This window comes from Vicugna pacos, chromosome 6 (assembly GCF_048564905.1).
Source record: "Vicugna pacos chromosome 6, VicPac4, whole genome shotgun sequence".
Lineage (NCBI taxonomy): Eukaryota > Metazoa > Chordata > Mammalia > Artiodactyla > Camelidae > Vicugna > Vicugna pacos.
Window position 1 is genome coordinate 91,303,211 of NC_132992.1, and position 20,978 is coordinate 91,324,188.

The 20,978-nt window shown below is 59.0% G+C and overlaps 2 protein-coding genes across 11 annotated transcripts in view; one reads left to right on the forward strand and one right to left on the reverse strand.

Moving 5' to 3' along the window:
• The window catches only part of EVL (Enah/Vasp-like), a 134,383-nt gene extending 132,944 nt beyond the window's left edge, over positions 1–1,439 (forward strand). For 7 of the 8 annotated variants that reach the window (XM_072963701.1, XM_072963703.1, XM_015243348.3 and 4 more), the window contains one exon: positions 941–1,152. In XM_072963701.1, the coding sequence (XP_072819802.1) occupies positions 941–978 (38 nt within the window). In that variant the 3' untranslated portion in view covers positions 979–1,152. Of the gene's footprint in view, positions 1–940 lie in introns of all 8 variants that reach the window. The other variant, XM_006209052.4, reaches the window with a different exon arrangement.
• DEGS2 (delta 4-desaturase, sphingolipid 2) lies at positions 1,431–20,907 on the reverse strand. 3 transcript variants are annotated; one of them, XM_072963704.1, is made up of 4 exons: positions 20,246–20,907; positions 5,991–6,733; positions 4,701–4,809; positions 1,431–4,106 (listed from the first exon to the last, which is right to left on the reverse strand). In XM_072963704.1, the coding sequence occupies exons 1-4, from the start codon at positions 20,325–20,327 to the stop codon at positions 4,024–4,026; spliced, it is 1,017 nt and encodes a 338-aa protein (XP_072819805.1). In that variant the 5' UTR covers positions 20,328–20,907; the 3' UTR covers positions 1,431–4,023. The 3 variants fall into 3 exon arrangements, with proteins under 3 accessions (XP_072819805.1, XP_006209115.1, XP_072819806.1); XM_006209053.4 differs by lacking the exon at positions 4,701–4,809; XM_072963705.1 differs by lacking the exons at positions 4,701–4,809; positions 20,246–20,907 and adding an exon at positions 6,921–7,170.
• Between the last annotated feature and the right edge of the window lie 71 nt (positions 20,908–20,978).

A 20,978-nucleotide genomic window follows, 5' to 3' on the forward strand; every position in this document is an offset into this window, starting at 1 on the left:
GGGCACTAACGGTGGATGCTGAGGGTCGAGGGCTGCCGGACTCCAGAGAGAGAAGAGGCTGGTGGGAGCCTGCCTGGGGCACCAGCAGACCCAGACCACTGCCCAGAGCTGAGTGATCAGCCACACCCTGTCCTTGTCCCAGCAGAGAGCACTCAGTTCCGGTTTGTCCAGTCCCCCCACAGGCCTGGGATGGGCAGATAAGGAGTTAATGAATGAAGAGAGACAGAGCCAGAGCCATAGCCAAAAAGGAGACACAGGGGCCAGCTGTTAACTCTGCTTTACTGCTAGGTGTCCCCTCTGAGGGCTGCTCATGCGGCCCCAGGGCCAGAGCGGGTGTGGGGCCAGAAGCCAGGCTGCCAGCCAGCCTTTGTGCGGAGGACACAGCAATCTCCCCTGGTTAAGGGCCCAGCAGCCCTCAGCGCTCCCCTGGCTGTTGGCTCCAGGCCCGGAGGGGTCTGGGGCAAGGCCCAGATACGGGGCAGAGAAAAGCTGGGGAGAAGAGCAGGAGAAGCCCCTCCCCCTCCCTGGAGGGGGAGAGCGCTCAGGCTGGGGGGGGCGGCAGCCCTGCTCAAGGCCACGGACTTCCTGCTGCCACTGTCTGGCCACTGTCTGCGGAGGGCTGCCAGTCCTCCGCCCCAGCGTGTCCAGGGCTCCCGGTGCCTGCCGGCACCTCACCAGCTCCGAAGCCATCCCCCAGCCTCGGCTCCTGCTCTGCCATGGTGGGGAGGAGCTGGTCCTGCCCTCGAGAGACTGCCAGCTCGGGGACTGGGAGATGAGCCCCACCAAGGGCTGTCGCCCCAAAGCCTGCACCGGAGCCTGCGCCGCTCGACCTCTAGGAGCCTGGGTGGGGCGGGCGCTCGGGAGACTGGGTCGGGCAGACACCGGGAGGGACTGACCAGAGACAGGGACAGCCCCTGAGCCTCCCTCTCCTGTCCCTCAGCCATCAGGCAGGAGCTGAGCGGGATCAGCACCTCGTAGTGCACTCGGCCCCGCTGCTGCCCGAGACGCCCGCCCATCTGCCCGACGGCGGGGGACCGCGAGGAGCCCAGCGCCCCGGCCTCCAGCACACGCGAGCACGCACTGAAGCTAGGATGTGCTTCGTTTAAAAGTCTTAACCTGTGATCAAATATTAAAATGAAGAAAAAAGTTCAATTCCTGGATTTTTTTAGATTCAACCTGACACAGAACAGCAGGTCTATTCACCTTTTTTTGTATTTTATATTTGCCTATTTAAGTGTACATTTCTTTCGGTTTATAGAGAAGACACCCTGAGTCACGCGCTTCATTAGATGGTTTCAAGTTTCCTTCTAGGTGCCACTGGTAGCGCCTCGGCGCGGAGGCCACTGTCCAACAGCTCCTTCCCAGCCCCACAGTGGTGAGGGTCTGTCCACGCACCGCGCCGTCTGTGTCCCCGTGGTAATAAATGCTTACTGTCCACACCCCTGGCTCCGGCTTGCTCTCTCACGCCGGCTCGTGGTCACTCCTGGCTGGGGAGGCCCCTTTTGGGGGTGGTGGTGCCCAGGGTAGCAGGAGCACCTCGGGGTCCTTGAGGTGCAGCTGGGCTGAGCCAGACACGAGGGGTGGGGAGGGTGAGCTGGGGCAGCCCAGGCACTTCCGGCAGGGCCCCCCGCCACCCCCCAGCCTCCTCCAGGGAGATGGGCCCTGAGTGACGCCCATGCCTGGGACATCAGAGGGGCCTGGAGAGTGTACCTGCTCCACCTACCACACAGGTAGGGGCCCTGGGACTCGGGCTCAGCACGGTGGTACGGGAATGGAAGGTAGACTTTGTCTCTGCTCTGGCCCAGAGTCCCCTGCATCCTCCAGGGAGGACACGGGTTCCCGCCCCCATGTCAGCAGGGGCAGCCCGTATGCCCACCTGAGGCACTTCGCAGACCATGCAAGTTCCCCATCCGAGCCAGAGAGGGGCTGGCTTTCGGCCTGGGCGACCGCTGCCTCTGGGCCGGGAGGAGGCCCCAGCTGGTGGAAAAGCTTTGAAATCCTGTGACCATCCCACGGCCCCCACAACACAACACAGCAGTGTGCCCAGCTCTGGCCCAGCCGTCCGCTGGGGATCTTGGGAGGAGGTGATGAGGCAGGGCCCCCGGTCTGGCTAATGGCAAGGGAACAACTATTTCCTGGCAGGTTCTGGACGTACTGTCTCCCCCTGTGCTCCCAGCAACCTAAAGGACAGGCCTGGAGCTGTTCTGCTTGTTAGGAGGTGAGCAGTTTTAACCCCGGGCTGGCAGGTCCCACAGCTCCAAGAGCTGCCCCCTCTCCTTCTGCCCTCCGCTTCCTGAGGTCCAGGAACCCCGGAGTCTCGCAGCCTTGGGGAGTAGGAGCTGGCAGATGGTGTGGGGTGCTCCCCTCTCCCCAGGCTGACGGGCAAGGCCTGGCCATGCCTCTCTGCCCAGTCTGCAGAGAAGCACTCTGGCAGACACAGAGCGTTTGTGAGGCTCAGCTGGGCTCTCCAGGGCTCCCCCAGGCCTGGCGGGCCTGTGTGTACAAGGCGGGGCCGCCGCCCAGGCTCAAAGTACTCCCAGGCCGAGTGCATGTCCCTCCCCCAGCAAGCCCGAGGGCCTCTTCCCTGGGCCATCTCAGTAGTCAGACCATTCAGGTACAAGGGTGCCTGGCACCACGTGAGGCCACTCCCAGCCCTGGGTGGGAAGTCCTTGCTCAGCACCTGCCAGGTCTCGGGCAGCAGGGGGGCGGGGGCTGCAGTGTGCCTTCCTCCCAGCCGTCCCTCTCCCCAGTCACTAAGACAGCCCAGCCCCGCACACCCCTAGGGGGCTGGTCCTCAGCCTCCTCAGCCTTAAGTCTACAAGGGAAGACTGTCTCCCTGGGCTGCGGTGGGAGCTGCAGGGCTGCACCCACACCCCTTCATCTGGCCAGAGGGCCTGGCCCAGGCACCCCTCTGCCTGCCTCCCTCGGGGAGACCAAGGCCCCAGCCCACCCCAGTGCAGCCCTTAGGGCCAAGGGGCTGACAAAAAAGATGCCTCCCTAGGCCTCAGCTGTGCCATCAGCCCCCAGCAGTCGGAACAAGCCATGTCCCACTTCACAGAGACACCAAGGACACCAGCCTTCTTCCATCAGAGCTGGAAGTCACCTGTCCAACCACCTGTCTACCCACTGTCGGGCCTGTGGTACCTGCTCTCGAGCCCCACAGCTGAGCAGGTGAGGGCGGGGGCTCAGGGTGGAGCAGGGACTCGTGCAGGAGCAGACCCCTGGGCCAGGGGGAGGTGGTGTCTGCAGCGCTCAGCCGAGCGGAGAGGAGGGAAGGCTAGTGATGAGGGGCTTCGGAGCCATGTGGACCTCCAGGGCGAGCGGGAAGCCTTCTGCCCATGCCCCGAGGCCAGCCACCCACCACGGCAGGGCCCTGGGGGAATGCCACCTCAGACCCAAGGCGCCGGCAGCAGCCGTGCCTGAGGGCCAGGTAGTCGTCCCCAGGAGGGAGGCGCACTGAGGCCCTGGCCCTGCCTGACAGGAGCTGAGCCCACGCCTCAGAAGCACGATCTGTGGACATGAAAACAAACGCTGGGTTCAATTTAGGGCATGGGAATGCCAGAGAAATCAGTTCCCTGGAGACCACAGGCACAGCGTGCCCGGGGCAGGGCCGGTCCTCGCCCCGTGTGGCCCAGAAAGGGAGGGCCGGGCCTGAGGTGGACGGCGAGCCTGTGTGCAGGCCAAGCGCCTCCAGGCTGCCGTCCGTGCCCACTGTCCCGTGGTCTCGGGGCTCCCAGGGACAAGAGCAGCAGCCCAAGGTGCAGGAATCAAATGCAGCCAAACCAGTTCTGGGCAGTGGGCCGAGGGGGGACAGGTGACAGCCAGCTCTGCAGCAGGCGGGCGGGGTGGGGCCGGGCAGCAACCAGAGCACACAGGCCGCTCCCACCTTCGGCCCCAGCCGCCCTCAGCAGGGCCAGCGCACGGCAGGGTCCATCCACGCCAGGCCCCAGCTGTCAGGCTCACAGGGGGTCTTCTGCCAGCTTGTACACCCTCTTCACCCGGGCGAAGGGCCCCAGGGAGTCCTCAAACACAAAATCCCAGAGCACCTTCACCCACGAGTGGTGCTGGGGCAGGTGGTCGTAGTACTCGGGCGCGATCTTCCGCACCTGCGGAGAGGGCGAGGAGGTCAGGTGTGCGGGCACGTGGGCGCACGTCCATACACGGGGACACAGGCGGGGCCTCGCACACGCAGCCACACCTGTGAGCCCAGGCGCGGGCACGCATGCGCACGGACGTGTGTGAGCACACAGACACGCACCCCCCCACCGTCACCTCCCAGGGTACTGTGTCCAGCTCAGTAGGCAGGAGGCCGGCCGGTGCTGCCTGAAGGCAGAAGGCGATTGGCTGGGGGCACCAAGAGGTGCTGAGCCCCCTGCCCTAAGTGAGGAGAGGAGTTAAAAATGCACCCTCCCCTCTCGGAGCCCACACCCTGGGTTTCTGACCCAGGAGCCCCATGGTGAGCTGGGGTTTCTTCCACTCAAGCACCTGCAGAGATCTGAGGCACAGCCAGGCTTGAGCCCTGCTGAACCATGGTCACGTTCATGCACCATGGCCTGGTGTTCAGTGCCCTCTCCCACCTGCCAACCCCTCTGGCCTCGGCTCCCAGTACCCCCAACCCCATTGCCCTCCTTCCAGCCTCAGTACTTTTCATTTCCTCTTCAGCTCCCTGCCTACCTCTGCACCCGACACCCTCAGCCCACCTCCTCCAGGAAGTGCTCCCAGCCTCAGTGCCTGCATCCACACCAGCGTCTTCCCAACACCACCTCCACCTCCTCTGCTCGCCAACTGCAGGGGATGCCCTCCACTCCCCTGTAGAGGACGCACCAGGCCTATAGCTGAAGATGGGGCAGGGGTTTTGAGGGATGAAATGACCTGCACAGGGCATGAGCAGGGAGCCTTCAACTTTGCTTGGAAAATATAAAGGCTCAGAGCTAACAGGTGCTTCTGTGACTGACTTTGGTCCAGATTCTGGCTCTAGTACTTCCTGAGGCGGGTCCCTCCCCTCTCTGGGCCTCTGCCTTCTCGTCTGTGAAATGGGCACAGTGGCTAATGAGGGCCTCTGCCCCATGGGTTCGGGGTGAGTCTTCAGTAAGACAGTGTCCAGCACAGAGCAGGACCTCGGTTCCGCTGGGGCAGGGCTGAGCACGAGGGCTGTCGGACTTGAGTCACGTGGGTCACTGCACAAACTCCTGCACACCCAGACCTGTGCTCACATACAGCCACGTGCACACGCAGACACAGATGAGCAGGTAGGCCTGCCGGCACACACATACACACGTGCACACACGGGCAGGCACACACAGACCCGCACTCTCCAACAGCCTTCCCACCGCCGCCGCCTCCAGCCATCCTGTCCGTGGTCACCTCTGCTCTAACCAACGACCGCCAGACTGGAACTCCTCCCCCTACCCCCTCCCTTTTTCTCCTTTAGAAAGTCTCCAACATAGGTCTCCCTAGAAGCTTCTGCTCTGAGACAGCTCAGGCCAAGTCCCTTGAGTCACAAAGGCCAAGGCCTACCCTGTCCCCTCTGTGCCCAAAGGGGCACAGGGCAGTGACAAGAAATCGGCAGGGACGGGATCAGGAGATGGGAAGGGGCGGTGCATCACTGGCAGTGTCACTACTGCTGCCCCCTTTTACAGAAGGGGAAGCTGAGGCACAGAGAGGGTGAGTGGCTTACCAGAGGACACACAGCCAGCCAGTGAATATTGCAGCTGGGCTCAAATAGATTTTCTCTAAACCAAGTGGCCTAAACTGTAAAGTGACCCTTGAGCCCCCTCCCCACCTGAATTCACCTCCTTATTCTCCAGCCAAGCATTCCCTTTGCCAGTGGCCTCCTTCTGCCCTGGGGGCCACGAGCAAGAACGTGGCCATCCCGTGATCAGCACAAGAGGAAAAGAGGCTGGAGTGTTGCCCAAAGCCTTCCCCACATCTCCCCTAAGGCGTCCGTGCACCCCCTCGCCCACATCAGCCCTGCGACCGTGGCCACGTACCAGGGGCAGGTTGCAGCCCGGGATGCTGGGGAAGTCATGGTGCTCCACGTGGTAGCCCACATTGAAGGTGATCCAGTTGAGGGGCCCGTAGTAGGAGTAGGTCTCGTGGCCCTTGAGGAACATGTAGTGCTCGGCCACAAAGTGGCCGGAGATGGGGTGCAGGCCCAGGCCCAGTATGGAGCTGGCCAGCAGGTAGACCATGGACTTGAGCCCCCAGAGGGAGAAGATTGTGGCGTTGGCTGCCAGCTGCACCAGGGCGTTGAGCACCTCCATGCGGGTCATGGCCTTGGGGTGCACGCAGAGCGGCCGCAGCGAGTAGAAGAAGGGCTGCAGCAGCAGCCAGAGCAGCTTGCGGGCCGGCGTGCAGAAGAGCCAGCCCTCCAGGCGCGTGGGCACGTCCACGTCCAGCCCGTCGCCGCCCAGGTAGCGGTGGTGGTCCACGTGGTACTTCTTGAAGGAGGCGGCGTAGGGCAAGCCTATGGGCAGGTTGGCAAAGATGGCGAACCAGCGGTTGTGGGCGGCGCGGCCCGTGCCAAAGGCCGTGTTGTGCGAGATGTCGTGGATGGCCAGCGTCAGCGAGTGGTTCACGCAGCCCCCGAAGGTGTAGGCCCAGAAGAACAGCCAGCGCCATGCCAGCCCCCGCACCAGCCAGCAGGCCAGCAGCTGCGCCAGCACCAGCCCCAGCACTGTCCACTTGAGATGAGGGTCTGGTCGCATCAGGGCCTTGATGGCCGGGTACTTGGCTGCAGGAAGGACCAGGAGAGGAGGTGACACTGGTGCTGGCTGCCTGGGTCCCAGGTGCATGCTAGCCCCTCCCCCTATTCCCTCCCTCCTTCCATTTCTCCTGCGATCTTCCCTCCCTCCCTCCACTACCCATTTAACCCCCAGGCAGTGACACAGAAATGCCCTCGCCCCTTCAGACTCAAAGACCTGGCACTGCTCTTTGGGGCCCAGGAACAGCCCGATCTGTGCGCGTGCAGAGGCAGGCGGTCCGGCCTCCCCGCCACCTGGGGGGCTCTAGGGAGACTTCCCACAGTGGAGGTCTTTGCCACCAGCCTAAATAAAGAACAGGCGTCCTCATGGCCCCAGAAACATAATGCCCAAAATCAAAGCAGCTGCAGAGAGAGAGCTGCAGGTGAACCGCCCGCGTGGCTGCGCACGCACAGCTGCGGGCTGCGGGCTAGTGGGGCAGGGACAGGCAGCCTGGATGCCCAGAACTCAGGCCCCTGGAAAAGGGTGGGGGTCCAGGGGAGGGGGCTGTGGAGGGCTCTGGCTTTGAGAGTTTCCGTTCTTAAAACAAACAAGATCTGAAGGAAACATGATAAAATGTTGAATGTGTGTATTTTGGGTGGTGGATGTTTGTTATAGTATCTTTTGTACTTTTCTATATTTTGTTCTACAGAAAAGGGGAAAACAATGAGAGTGGGAGGTACCCAAGCAGGGGAGGGAGGGCCTTCCCAGCCCAGGAGTGGTCCAACCCTGTAGAATAGAAAAGCTGAGTGGGGTGGATGCCCTGGACAAGACTGCCTTCTAGAAACCTCTGCCTGGCAGAGGGGGTGATGGGGGGACATCACATGCTCAAAGGGACGGTCGCTCCCCCACCCCAGGTCTGCCCTGTCCTTTGGTTCCCTCAGAGGCAGGGCCAGTGCCCTGATGCCGATGGGGACTCTGAGGCTGGTGTTTGTCCCAGGGCACCGGGTGAAGAGGGTCTCCAGGATCGCAGCAGAGACTGAGCCCCAAGGGGAACCAGCCAGGCCAGGGTCCAGTCCTGCCTGCTCTTTCCCAGAGACCCAGGAAATCACTTCCCTTTTGTGCTCAGGGAGGGTGTGACAGCTCCTCCCTCCTCCCAGCCCAAAGAACTTTCTGTCAGAGCCACTCAGCCAGCAATGGAATAGGCTGCTTGGGAGGTGGTGAGCTGCCTGTCCCTGGGGGTATGCAGAGAGACACACGACAAGGGCAAGGGAATTCTGCCCCGTCAGAAGGGAGACGCAGGCTCCAAATCCTCCTGCCCGAGCTGCAAAGCCACAAGCCCATCTCGGGGTCAGTCTTGATCTTGCTGTGTGGCCACAGTGAGTTCCCACCCTCTCTGGGTCCGTGTGTGACACAGCATGGGCATGATGTGCCTCACAGAGTGTCTGTCCCCACCGAACGGTCCTGGCCCTGATGGTGGGACAGCTCGCGTCTGCTGGAGAGGCTGGGGGGTCAGGGTTCCCACATCTCTGCCCAGGAAGCCCCCAGAATCCCCCAGACAGCGTTCCCCCCTGCCATCTACACACCAGTGCTCCCATTCAGCCTTCACTCATCTGGCAGCTGCGGTGGTTTTGACCCAGTCCAAGGGTCCCACACAGCCACAAGACAGCCTGCCAGTGGCCAGGGTCCGAACCCCACACCCCCACCCCCTGCTCCCATTCCAGCTGCTGTCCCCCAACTGCTGAGGCCACCCCCAGGCTCCAAGCTCTGAAAAACTGCCTGGGCCCTTTCATCCCAGGAGCCCTCTCCCTGAAGCCACCAAAGACACCACCCAATCAGGTCTACGAGGATGGTGGCCACAGTATGAGCATCAAAGCAGAACGTGGGAGAGAGCAAGCAAGCCCAGGGCTGGTAATACACCTCGGTCCGCTTAACCGGGGCTCCAGGCGGCCACAGTGCCCCGGGGGGAGCCTCCAGAGCAGTGTCAAAATCCAGCTCTGGATGACGGTTTAGTAACCAGAATAGATAAAGATCTCCTACAGCCCAACAGCAAAAAGATAGACAATCAAAAAAGAAAAATGGGCAAAGGACCTGAATAGACATTTCTCCAAAGATGTGCACCTGTCCAATAAGCAGATGAAAATAGACTAACAGACACAGTTAGTCACCAGGGGATGCAGTGAGCTCCCACCTCACACCGGCCAGGATGGCTGGACTCAAAACCAGAGTAACAAGTGCTGTGAGGCTCAAGGAAAGTGGAACCCTTATTTGTATGTTGCTGGTAGAAAAGCAAAATGGTGCAGCCATCTTGAAAAACAATCAGGCAGTTCTTCCAAACACGAAACACGGAACTACCATGTGATCCAGCAATTCCACTCCTAAATACATACCCCAGAGTTTAGCTCACGGACACAGAGACCTGCCCACTCACGTTCATAGAACTATTCACAACAGCCAGAAGGTGGAAACAACCCAAGTGTCCATAAGCTAATGCCTGGATAAACAAAATGTGGTCCATCCACACAATGGAATATTATTCAGCCTTAGAAAAGAATGAAACTTGCAGTTATAAAGTAAGTCATGCGGATATAATGTACAGAATGTTGACTGCTGCATATTTAAAAGCTGCTAAGAAAGCAGATTTTTGAAAGTTCTCCTCAAGAACTTTTCTCATCCAAGAACTTCAAGAAAAAAAAAAAAACTATGTGTGGTGAAGGGTGTTAACTAGACTTAGTGATCATTCTGCAATAAACAAACATGAAACCATTACGTTGTACACCTGAAGCTAGTAAATACCATGACAGGTCAATTATACCTCGATTTAAAACCCTTAGACTGAATGTCCCACTTCTCCATTTCACAATGCCACCTCGCTTAATCCCGCTCCCTGGAACTGACTCCCAGATAAACTACAAGCAACCCCGCCCCAAAAAAAGGAATGAAATACTGACACAGACTACATCCAACACGGACGGACCGGGAAGACATTAGGCTGAGGGAAATAAGCCAGATTCCCCTTATGTGGAACATCTAGAATTGGCAAGATCACAGCAGCAGAAAGTAGAGGCTACCAGGGGCTTGGGGAGGCCCGGACGGGGCTGGGCAGTGACTGGTAATGAAATGGGTATAACATTTCTGGTCGGCATCATGAAAACATTTTGGAAATAGTAGTGATGGCCGCACAAACAGCACTGTGAATGAAATCAAGGCCGCCAAGTCACACACTTAAAACGTGGCTTAAATGGCAAATTCTACGTTTGCTATATAAATAATAATAATAAAGTTTGACTAAACATCTCAGCTCTGGGCAGGTTACCTCGGCCCCAAGGCTGGTTTCTGAACCATAAACAGGTAACTGGGAGGATGACTAGATCAGGCGTGGAAAGGCTCAGGCTGACCAGCCAGGGGATGAACCTGCACTTTGTGATGAAGAGTCAACAAAAGCGCCCCAGGGAGGCAAGGTTTGAGAGGCTGGGGCCCGCAGACAGGTTACCAGGTGAGGGGGGTGCTGAGGATGGCGTTGGAAGGCGGCTGATTAGAGCTCCCGAAACCCCGGTCCTGCCACAGTCCCTGATGGCGGCTGTGTGGGCCGTGGGAGGTGACCTGGCTGTCCAAGAAAGGCCGGAGGCCCCGTAGGGTGCTCGCTGCCCCAGCAGGTGGAGGAACATGGTGGGGCGGGTGGGGGTGGGGAGGCTGCCACCTTAAACCATTTCACAAGGTGGAGGGAGAGACCAACAGCCCCCGAAGGTGTCCACGACCCCCCCACCTGTGAGTCGGTCAGCTGACACGGCACGTTGGAGTAAGCTGCACGCGGCACCCAGGCTGCCGGCCTGCTGACCTCACAACGGGGAGGAGACTCTGGATTATCCGGGCAGCCGTGTCATCATCATCCCAGGCTCCGGACAGTGGAAAAGTGGGCAGGAGAGAGGTCTGGGGTGGCCGGCCACGGACACCATCAGCACTGCTGGCTGTGAAGATGGAGGAGGGACCCCGAGCCGAGGGGTGCAGGCAGCTCCAGAAGCTGGAAAGGCCAGGACACAGACACCCGCCAGAGCTCCCAGGAGGAGCATGGCCCTGCCGACACCATGACTTTGGCCCAGTGAGGCCCAGGTCAGACTTCTGAGCTCCGGGAACCGTGAGATAGCACCTGTGTTGTTTCAAGCCTCCGAGGTTGCAGCGATTTGCCACCACAGCCCTAGGAAACACGCAGCTGCACCGGGAATGAGGGGACGGTGGGGCTCCCGCAGCCCGGTCGACCACTCTGGCCACTCCCCGCCCCATCCCTGCACTGGGCACGGGGCCACTCACACCTGGCCCTGCCCCTCAAGGGCTCATCCACCAGCCCCGATCGAGGTGGACGAGGCAGGGCAAGAGAGACAAAAGGACCCTGGCCTGGGGGATGGGGACTGACACGTGGTGGGCCCCACTCGGGAGGGCGTGCAGGGAGCAGGCCGCATCCCAGCTGGTTCCTGCCCCAAACGTGGGTCAGAGTGAGCGCGGACACTTCAGAGAGTGGGCCTCAGGGCTACCCAGGAGGATGGGTGCTTCCAGCGGGGGACTGAGGGGCCTAGAAGGGTGGGAATCGAGTAACCACGGTGGGGTGGAGCAGGAAAGGAAGCACCGTCTCCATGATGCCCAGGGCAAGGATGCGCTGGCAACCTCAGCTATCAGAAAGGCCCTCACCCACAGCCCAGTGCTGCAGAGACAGCATCTCTGAACCTTTGCATACTTGGATGTCAGGTTGTGACCACAGGCCACAAAGCTCCACCAGCCTCCCTCCCAACAGTGGCAGCTTCTTGGCACCAGCCTCCCCACTTGGGTCACCAGGCGCCAAGCCCGCGCCTGCCCACGCACACCTGGGAGCTGATCCAGGAGGCCACCAGCCTCCGCGGGGTGGGCCTCCCCTGCTTTCCCTTGGATAGAGGCCAAGCCTGGGGCAGGAGGATGGGGCAGGCCACACCTGCAACAGGTGAGCACAGACTGGCAAGCTGTGGGCCAGCAGGGACCAGGACCCTGGCTCAGGGATCCAGACCAGCAAACAAGCCACTCCAGTGCCCCCCGGAGGCAAGGGCAGTGACGGAGCCCAGCTGCTGTGACCTTGGATGGTGGGCCTCAGGTGCCCCATCTGTCAGAGACAAAAAGTCGTGCCTGAGTGGAGGGACAGGAGAACACCTTGGGGGCCCTGCCCTACCCGCCCCACTTCAGGGAGCCCGGTGCCCCTTCCTCCTTCCTCAACAGTTTCCCAAGGACTCAGCTGCCCCTAGCTCAGAGCAGCCCCAACAGGGCATGGGGTGTCTGATCCCCAGCCTCTCACCCAGGCCGACCGAGCAGGCCAGGGCCAGTCCTGGCCACAACACCGCCCAGCCTAGGCCTCCACACCTGGAGAATGGGGCTGGCACTCCCACCCACCCACCCACGCAGTGGTGGGGCCAGGATGACAGCTCTGAGCCCTCTGACTGTCTTACTGTCATCATTAAGTGCAGTTTTCTGATCTGAGAGTAAACCTCGCGTTTCTGACCTTTGAGGCCGGGGGACGGGGGCAGGGGCTGGTCTTGGAGGCTGATCTGGCCCCGGGCTTGCTCTAACCTGCGAGAACAGGCCCCGTGCTCCCAGGCCTTGACGGTCACTGGGCTCGGCCACCCCACTGGAAGTAATGAAAAATGGGGCCGATGTACATGCCGGCAGCTCAGGGGCGATCCCTGAGAGGGAGCCAGGCACATGAGCTCCACATCACCGCCACTCTGCCTGGAGGCACTTTCCAGACCACAGTGCAGGGAGGAGGAGCCCCAGGAAGCCAAGCAGGGAGGCAGGGCAGGGCAGGGCTCCGTCCAAAGGCGTCGTCTCCAGGGAGCCTGGGCTGAACACGCACTAGGGGCAAGACCCATGAGTGCTCAGAGGCAGCAGCCAAGGGGCTTGGAGACCCGGCTGAGCACCCCAGCCTTCAGTGCAGAGCACAGAAGGACCCCATCTAAGGAGTGGGGCGGCTCTGGACCCACCCGAACAGCACTGGTGAGCAGGGCCACGCTGACCCACCAGCCCCCCATACCTGCTGGACAAAAGCTCAACCTTCCCTCAAGGGAAACGGCAAATGGTGAACCTTTTCAGCTCCAGAGCTTCTGAGTCCCTGGGGAGCCGGGAGGCCTGGGGGCCACCCCAAGAAGACGTGCAGGGTACCTCCAGCCACACAGACCCAAGGAGGTCACTGAGCGCATTCGGGATTCGGTATAATTGGAGCCATGGGCTGGAGATGTCCACCAGGGGGTCAAGGAGGGTCATGGAAAGGAAGACAGGAGAGATGCCTGCTGGACTCAGCAAGGCCATGGGGGCCTCTACAGGGAGCCATTTCAGCAGGAGGCGAGGAGAAAAGGTGAGGGGAGAGTGAGGCATGGAGAGGGAGGGCTGCTAGGGTGCTGAGATGGGAGAGAGGGGCCAGGGGATGGCAGAAGGAGGGGACAGAGATGCAGACATGGAAAAGGCAAGGAGGGATACGGGCCTGACAGGGGGGTGCCTCGTCCAGCGACTCAGGGATGAGCTAGGGGACAAGAGCCACAAGGTATCATCTTCCCTGGGCTCCAGAAGAGGTGGAAACCCTGAGGAGGGGGGCAGGAGCTGTAGCCCCCTGGGGAGACCCAGGCCTGCCTGGGCACCCAAACCTGACCCAATTTGACCAGGGGGTACTCTGTCCCCTCAGGCCTTGGGAGCAGAGGACAGGAGAAGCTGCGTTAGGACATGCATGCCTTAAGGGCTCTCTGCTCCCGCGGGGCAGCCTGGAGCCCAGTGTGGACAGACAGCCACCTGGAACAAAGATAAACAGACCCACGCAAATGGTCTTCCAGCAGGGGCCTGGGTGGGGCCCGAGGCAGCTGGGCAGCTGGCCATGAACAACAGTCATTGCTAGAAGTCACACTCTCCAGGCATGGCATAGGAAGGAGGAGCCGAGGTCCAGGGCAGGCTCGGACCAGGCGGGGCGGGGCAAGAGAGCCAACACTTGACCTGAGGAGCCCTGGCTTCAGGATGTGGGCTGGGGCCCAGGTGCAGATGCGGCCCTTGGCAGGTGAAGCTTGCCCGGCCTCTGACACACACTCATTCATTCAGCCTTTACCACTCTGCCTGGAGGGAACCGTCCCCCCGTCTTAGAGATGGGCAAACAGAGGTTCCACCACATGATGAAACCACCTGCCTCATTTCCCCAGCCCCTCTGGCGTCTGCAGGGAATGCCACAGTCCCGGAGCTGGGCTATGTCATCAGGCAAAGCGCCCAGAGAAAGTCCTGGGTCCTGGTTCAGGAGAGCCTCACTGCAGCCTGGCTCAGTCCGACTGCTGTATGTCCTCCGGCAAGCCCACGTCCCTCTCTGGGCCAGCTGCCTCACCCTCTGTTCCTAAGGCACCTGCTCTGACAGTCCAGGCTGTGAGCATATGGAGCTGGGTCTCCGCAGGGGCACAGGGGACAGGAGGGAATGAGGGAGGAGGCAGCCGGCTCCAAGGTGTTGGGCAGCGTGGCTCCCACAGATGCGAACATTTCGATGCATTGCGTACATTTCCATACGTGATGGACTTGTCCATAAGGACCCAGAGGTCTCAGCAGAGGAGCTGCTGGAAGGAAGGGCAGCCTGGACCCAGCAACGTATACCAGTCTCACAGAACAGCCTCCTGTGCGTCCTGGTTACCCCCAGAACTCTTCCTGACAAATTCTGCTGCACCAGCACAGGCGGACAATGGCAGAAACAGGCAGCTGGGCAGGGGAGGCACCAGGCTCCCCTCCCAGCTATGGGCTCCCCCACCTAGCCCCCTTCTCTCTGGCCTCCAGCAGGGCTCCCAGGAACACACGGGGCTTCTCCCCACTTACGCTCCAGACCCTTCCAGGCACCTGGGGCCTGGCACTATCTAGGACTGGTTACTCTGACCACTTCCTCAGGGAGGCCAAATGCCACTGCTGACAAGGGGAGGTCCTTGTCACTGCCTTTCACCGCCTGTGCGCTCCCAAGTCTGGAATGTTCCATCACTTCCATCAGCCCCCTGCTGCCCACCTGCTTCTGGCTCCCACTTGACCCTGTCCCACCACAAGCTACTGTGCAGAGCGCCTTCCCTCACATCCCCACTCACCACCTCTGACAGCATCTCCAAGCAAGGCACCCAAAGGCCCCCAAAGCCCCTCCTTCCTAAACAGCTTCCCTGCAGCTCTGGGCCCAACGCTTGGTGAGCCGCCTCCCCATGGCCCCATCTCTCCCACCTCCTTTCCAGTTTCGGAGCACCCTGGGGCCCTGACTCAACATGGAAAATGTGCAAAGTGGCCCAAAGTGCCTTCAGGAGTCGCTTAACTCCGCCCCCTCCCCTGCCTCCCACTGAACCTGCTCTTTGTTCATTGACAAATATTTGCTGAAGGTCCAGAGGCAGAAGGGCCCCCAGGCTGAGCAGGGGTGGGTGCCGCCTGTGAGGGGCACGGGCAGCCTGTCCCCACTGGGATGTGCCAAGAGGACACGCACACAAAGTCCCCTGACACTCGAGCCGAAGCTCAAAGATGAGGGTTTGGATCTGAGGATTCAGGGCAGGAGCTGCTGAGTGACAGCAAGTGGCCCTGGGCTATGTGGGGATGAGGGGGACACTCTGAAAGTGGACTGTGTAACTTCACTGAAAATCACTGGACTGTGCCTTTAAAAATGAGTGAATTTTATGGTATGCAAATCACACCTCATAGAGCAGATATAAACTAAAGAATGTGGGGGGAATGCAGGCCAGGTGGAAGGCTGGGCACACACTTCAGTACAGAGGCCGGAAAGAACAAGAGGAGGGGACATGTGAGCTGGCAACTGCCGGTGGGTCACATGTCAGGGACCGGAGGAGGAACAGGCCCTCTTCGGTCCCAGGTGGAGAAGAGGGTGGAACAGAGGCACAGGCCAGCATCACCAGGTTAGAGCTGTCCTGACCCTGACCAGCCGCTTGACCTTGGGCAAGTGGCCTAACTTCCCAGGGTCCTGCCATGCATAAAAAATGCAAATGACTGTAAGGAAACGAAAAGAAAAGAAAGGGGAAAAAATGCTCCAAGTGAAAAGACAGAAGACAGACACCAGGGACGAATCTTGTTACGTGTGGCAAATGCAGGGCCACGACAAGTCACGTCTGACTCTCCAAGATGCTGGAGGATTACTCCGATGGGAAAAGCAGTCAAGGACATGAGTAGAAAGTTCGCAGAAGACAACAGTGAAATCAAGGAAGAAATGCTCAGTCTCACTAATCGGCTTAGAAATGCCAGTTAAAACGGGATGTCTCCCCCTGTCCAGTCGGCAAGGGTTAATAAACCTGTGCTCCTGGCAGTGGACAGATCCCTGGCGACACTGTGGGGAGGGAACCCCGCAATAATCCTGGCAGGTTTGGACAGGATATGCTCAAGCTTTGTGTAGGCGCCCGCTGCCTTGGCTCAGCCTCGCTGGGAACCAAGGCACCGGCTCTGGTGGAGGTGGGTCTGGTCTTGGCCTCCGGAAGCTCAGTCGAGTGGAGGAGTCAGACAATCAAAGCAGTCACCCCACAAATCGAAGCAGAATTACTAATGGGGGCAAAGATCAGGAGGGGAAAGTGCACAGGCCCCCGCGGGAGGAAGGAAGGAGCAGCTGGTGGGGCGGGGGCCGGGGTGGGGGTGTTGTGCTGCAGTGTCAGCACTCAGGCCACACCTGCCGCTGGGAAGCGGCCAGATCGGCTCCTCTCTCCCCAGCTCCCTCAGTGATGCGTGTTGAAATTGATCGTGATGGAAATATTTACAGAGGTTGGCAAATGCCAATTTGTAAACCAGGACCTTTTGTTCCCTTCAGAGAGTCAGTTATTTCAGGTTTCCCAGCATAGTCTGCGTGTGCGCGTGCGCGTGTGTGTGTGTGTGTGTGTGCGCGTGCGTGCGCGCATGCTGTTAGTATTTCTGAGGAAGGGACATTTAGGCTGAGACATGAAGGTTGCATAAGAGTTTGGTAGATGAAGAGTAGGGGGAAAACATCTAAGCAAAGGAAACAGCATTTTCCGAAGGCATATGACGTAGGAAGCGGGCAGATGGAGGTATATTCCACCAAGTGACTACAGAGCAGAAAGGAGAAAAGGCAGGAGCACCAACAGTCCAGAGCAGAGCTGAGATTTTAGCAAGGGCAGCCCTAGAAGGGTTTGAGTTGGGAGGACACGGTAGGGCCCCCTGGCCAATCAAAGACTCACATCTCTGGCCAGAAGTTATCTGGCTCAAAGAGAGGTCGTGCTGCTCAGAGCAGGAGGGGAGGAAGGCACCAGTCTGCCTTCTGCAGAATCTCAGAGCCGGGTGGACACAGGCTGCGGCCCGTCTGGCGGATGAGGGCAAGTCTACATTCCGACAGCAGCAGGGATGAGGGGCATGAGGAGAAGGTCCCTGAGGCCTGCCCGCCCTCCAGCCCTGCACCGGCGCCTCGGTGCTGGAGGGAGGGGACTCCACGAATTCCCCCTGCGAGCGCCCCAGCCAGAGCCTTCCCTAAGCAAATAATCCAACAAGAATCTTACTTCCTCATTTTCCTTTGATTATTTGATTTTTAAACACATTTTTATGTGCGTGTGCCCTGCTTTCATAACTAAAACACAAAAACAAATCAGAAAGCTCTTTGTTTTTGAAAAGACAGATTCAAACCTTGCTTCTTACACCAGTGGCCACACCCAGCTTGGACTCTGATCTCCGATGTGACGACAGTCCTGCCGGCCCTGCTCCCTCACAGCACAGGGAGCCTCAGCTCCTGGCCTGGGAGACAGGTTCCTATCCAAGCAGGATCTGGAGACTGAGTTTGCTCCTGCCTGCAGAGCACTGCAACCAGCTCTCTGCAAGGACTCCCTGGGTTCTGACTCCAAGATTAGGATGGTTATTGAGCATCCAATGGCCCCCAAGGAGCTTGGCCTGGGCCACAGCAGCAACCTAACTGGGACCAGAGCACATTCCGGCCTAAACATCAACCTGCCCTCTATGGCCTCTGAGCTGTGTGGCCCTAGGCAAGTTGCTACCCCTCTCTGAGCCCTACACTGGGGCCTCTTCTGTAAAGAGACACTGGCAGTTCCACAGAGGAGTTCTCTCAGGCTGGGAATAGCACAGGCTTCAGAAAAGCAGAGATGGAAAGGCAATCCCTGTCCTTGGAGAGCACATGGGCAGGCCTGCCAGAGGTAATAATTATCATGGTAGCTAACATTTATTGAGTGTTGAGCTAAGCACTTAACATAACTCATTTAATCTAATTGTTTAATTAATTTAATATTTTAATTAAATGTATTCATTAAAATCTAGTAATTAATTTAAATTCATTTTAGTTTTATTTAATTAACCTCTTGTAACTCAACCAAACCTCAATTTCCTCATCTGTTTATTGACTTGCCTAGGGTCATGTGGCTAATGAGCTGGTGTTGGCCTTGCTGGGAGACTAGCTCCACAGCCAGGGTCTGGACCCAAACCACTTGCCCCAGAGAACCCGATGGGCTGAGGCCATGGAGGGAAACGCCCAAGGGGCAGCCTCACCCAGCCCAGGCTGGGGGGCTTCCCGTAGGAGGGAGAACTGGGTAGAGTGAGTGGGGCATAACAGGAGGAAGGACATCCAGGCAGGGGAACAGCTTGTGCAAAGGCCTGGGAGGGAGGGAAAAAGACACATTCCAAGTTCATTAGCTCAAAACTGGACACGCGAAGGGGAATCCACAACACTCAGGGGACAGTGGAAATTTGCAAAACTTCCTGGAGAGTCAGCCCTTGGGAACTTGTGCGTCCCAGCCACCCTGTCCAGGATGCTTCCTGGACTGGTTCCAGGGCCTGTGACGTCTCTTTAGAGAATTCCTTCTGCGTGTCCTGGCATGCTGAGTACTCCACTGGGCACTCCTTTTATCCTCACACCCATTCTGCCAGAAAGGATGGCTGTGCCCATTATATAGACTAGGAAAGTAAGGCTGCAGCCCAGAGTGTCTGGATCCGCCCAGGCAGCTCTGTGGGCCAGGATACATCTCCCAGCCTTCTCCACCTAGGGCCAGGTACCCAGTGAGTCCTGTAAGGGAAGGGAGAGGAAACAGCCCTGCCTCAGATCTGATGAGGGGCCGTAGCCAGGATGCTTGCCCTCTGTGTGGAGGGGGTAGGGGGAGACAGATGATCACCAAGGCCCCTTTGAGTCACCTGTGGGAAAGGTACAGGTATAGGGGACAATGCTGTCACTGGTGAGGCCAAAAATAGTGCTTAGGCTACTAGACACCTCACAGGAGAAAACCATGAAGTCAGAGACCCACCCAGGGGTCTCTAGGACCTAAACCCCCAGCAATAGTGGAGTACAGTCACACATTAACCACTCAACACATCCGATGTCTGAAAGGTTGAAAAGTAATAGGACAGATATTTCCATAGTCTTGAGGGGAAGCAGGAAGGCAGCAAAGGGGAAATTCGAAAGAAAAAATACAATCTATTCAAATGCATTAAAAACAAAAACAAAAAAGTTTCTGTGATTATAAAGGGGAAAAATATTTGCAATGTATAAGACAAAGGGTTAAAAGCCTCCTATACAAAGAGTTCTAGCGATCAATAAGCAAAAGATCAACCCGAGAGAAAAGAAGTTAAAATGGTCAATTAAATATTGAAACCAGTTATCACATAAAGATTAAACTCACAATGAAATAGTATTGTTCTGTTCATCTGATTGGCAAAGATCAAAACGTTTGCCAACCCCAGGTGTAGGCGAGGGTGTGGGGAAATCGCAACTGCTTCTGGGGAGCAGGGGAGCGTGTCCACCCTGCTGGAAACCAGCCTGGTGCAGTGAAGACAATTTGGTGGCATCTAGTAAAAGCTGTTCTGGAGTTGTGAGCTCTTTAAAACGGAATCCCCGGTAAAGGACTGTATATCCTGGGTCTTCCTGAGAGACCAGTTTGCAGGTTAGGTGAGCGCGCAGGAGCGAGTAACGACCTCTGGCAACACTAAGCGACAGAGGGGGCCACTGTGTATTAGGCTATAAAATAAAGGACGGAATGGACGAGATTCTTTGGTACAATCATTGTTTTTAAAAAGTTGTATTCCTCGTTCCCCTCGTTTGCTTCCTTCAAGGCAAAACTCCAGTATGAGGGGTGGGCTTGGCGGCCTCTCTGGCGGCGGGAGCCAGGAGCTCTGCGCACACAGACGCCCAGGTGCCGGCGGAGGACTAGTGGCAGGCGGGGGCGGCGCATCCCGCAGAGACGTCCCTCGGGCCGACCCTTGTGCCGCAGAGTCCCCGCGCCCCGAGTTTGCCCCAGGGAGCGGCTCACATCCCACAGCTGGGATGGAGCGGCTGAGACGTGCTCCCCCTGCGCGAGCATCGGCTCGGGTCCTCCAGTCCTAGATCCCAGGACCGAGGCAGAGGCGTGAGGGGAGTTCCAGACCCAAGCTGGGGACCTAGCGACCCCGGGCGGCGGACGCTGGGGAGGGGAAGTGGCGCTCCCACCCTCCTTGCAGCAGAGGTAAGGGAGGTCCCGCTGGGCATCAGGCCCGTGCAAGAGCGACCCCTGGGCTCCGGTTAGCCCGCAACTCCAGACGGCCCCGGGGCCGTCCCCACCCGTGGCGAAGTCGGGGGGCCCCGGGCTCACCGAGCATCTCTTTGCGCCTCTGCGTGTGCGGCTGGTCGGTGTAGACCCACTCGAAGTCGCTGCGGCCCGCGCTGTTGCCCATGGTGGGGCCGGGAGCGCGGCTCCGAGCGCGAGGCGCACGGCTCAGCTCAGCTCCACCTGTCGACCAGCCGGCGCCGCGCGCGCGAGGACCTGGTCCCGGTTCACTATGGGGCCGGGGTGGGGCTTCTGGGGGTGGGGCCTCCTGGGCGGGGCCAGGTGCGTCCTGGGCGGAGCCTCAGTACCTCTTTTGAAAAATGGGGGACTGTTAGCGTGCGACCCGTGGAGAGTCCCTGGACCCTAGGTTGTGCAGAGACGCCCCGGTGCCCTCATCAGCCCTGGTGGCTTGCAGCGAGTCGTCCGGTTTCATCGAGGCCTCCACCGCAGCTGGACACCAGTTCTCTCCGTACCTGCGCTCCTGCTGCCCCTTCCCCCACGGACCAGCCAGTGACAGCGCCCATCTGGCGCGGGGCGGGGCGTGGAGGATAGAGATTAAATAGATGCAACAATGCTAGGAAACAGAAGGTGCTCAGGAAAGGTTCGCCACAGCAGTTCTCTTTCCCTATCCACTCCTTTCATGCAATAACTCTGAGGGCAGATGAGACGTCTAAAACTTCACGGAGTGAGTCGGCCCCACCCCTGCCTTCTGGGAAATCAAGGGACAGGGACACAGGCACGGAAGAGGCCTATTATGACTCAGGGTGATATGTCCTGT

Excerpts from the sequence above, each read along its gene's own strand:
- DEGS2 (XM_072963705.1), bottom strand. The coding sequence starts at position 7,071 with ATGAGGACGCCTGTTCTTTATTTAGGCTGGTGGCAAAGACCTCCACTG. Across the intron at positions 6,734-6,920 it reads GCCCCAAAGAGCAGTGCCAG|CCAAGTACCCGGCCATCAAG; the intron begins GTCTTTGAGTCT and ends TCCTTCCTGCAG. Across the intron at positions 4,107-5,990 it reads CGGGCTGCAACCTGCCCCTG|GTGCGGAAGATCGCGCCCGA; the intron begins GTACGTGGCCAC and ends CCCTCTCCGCAG.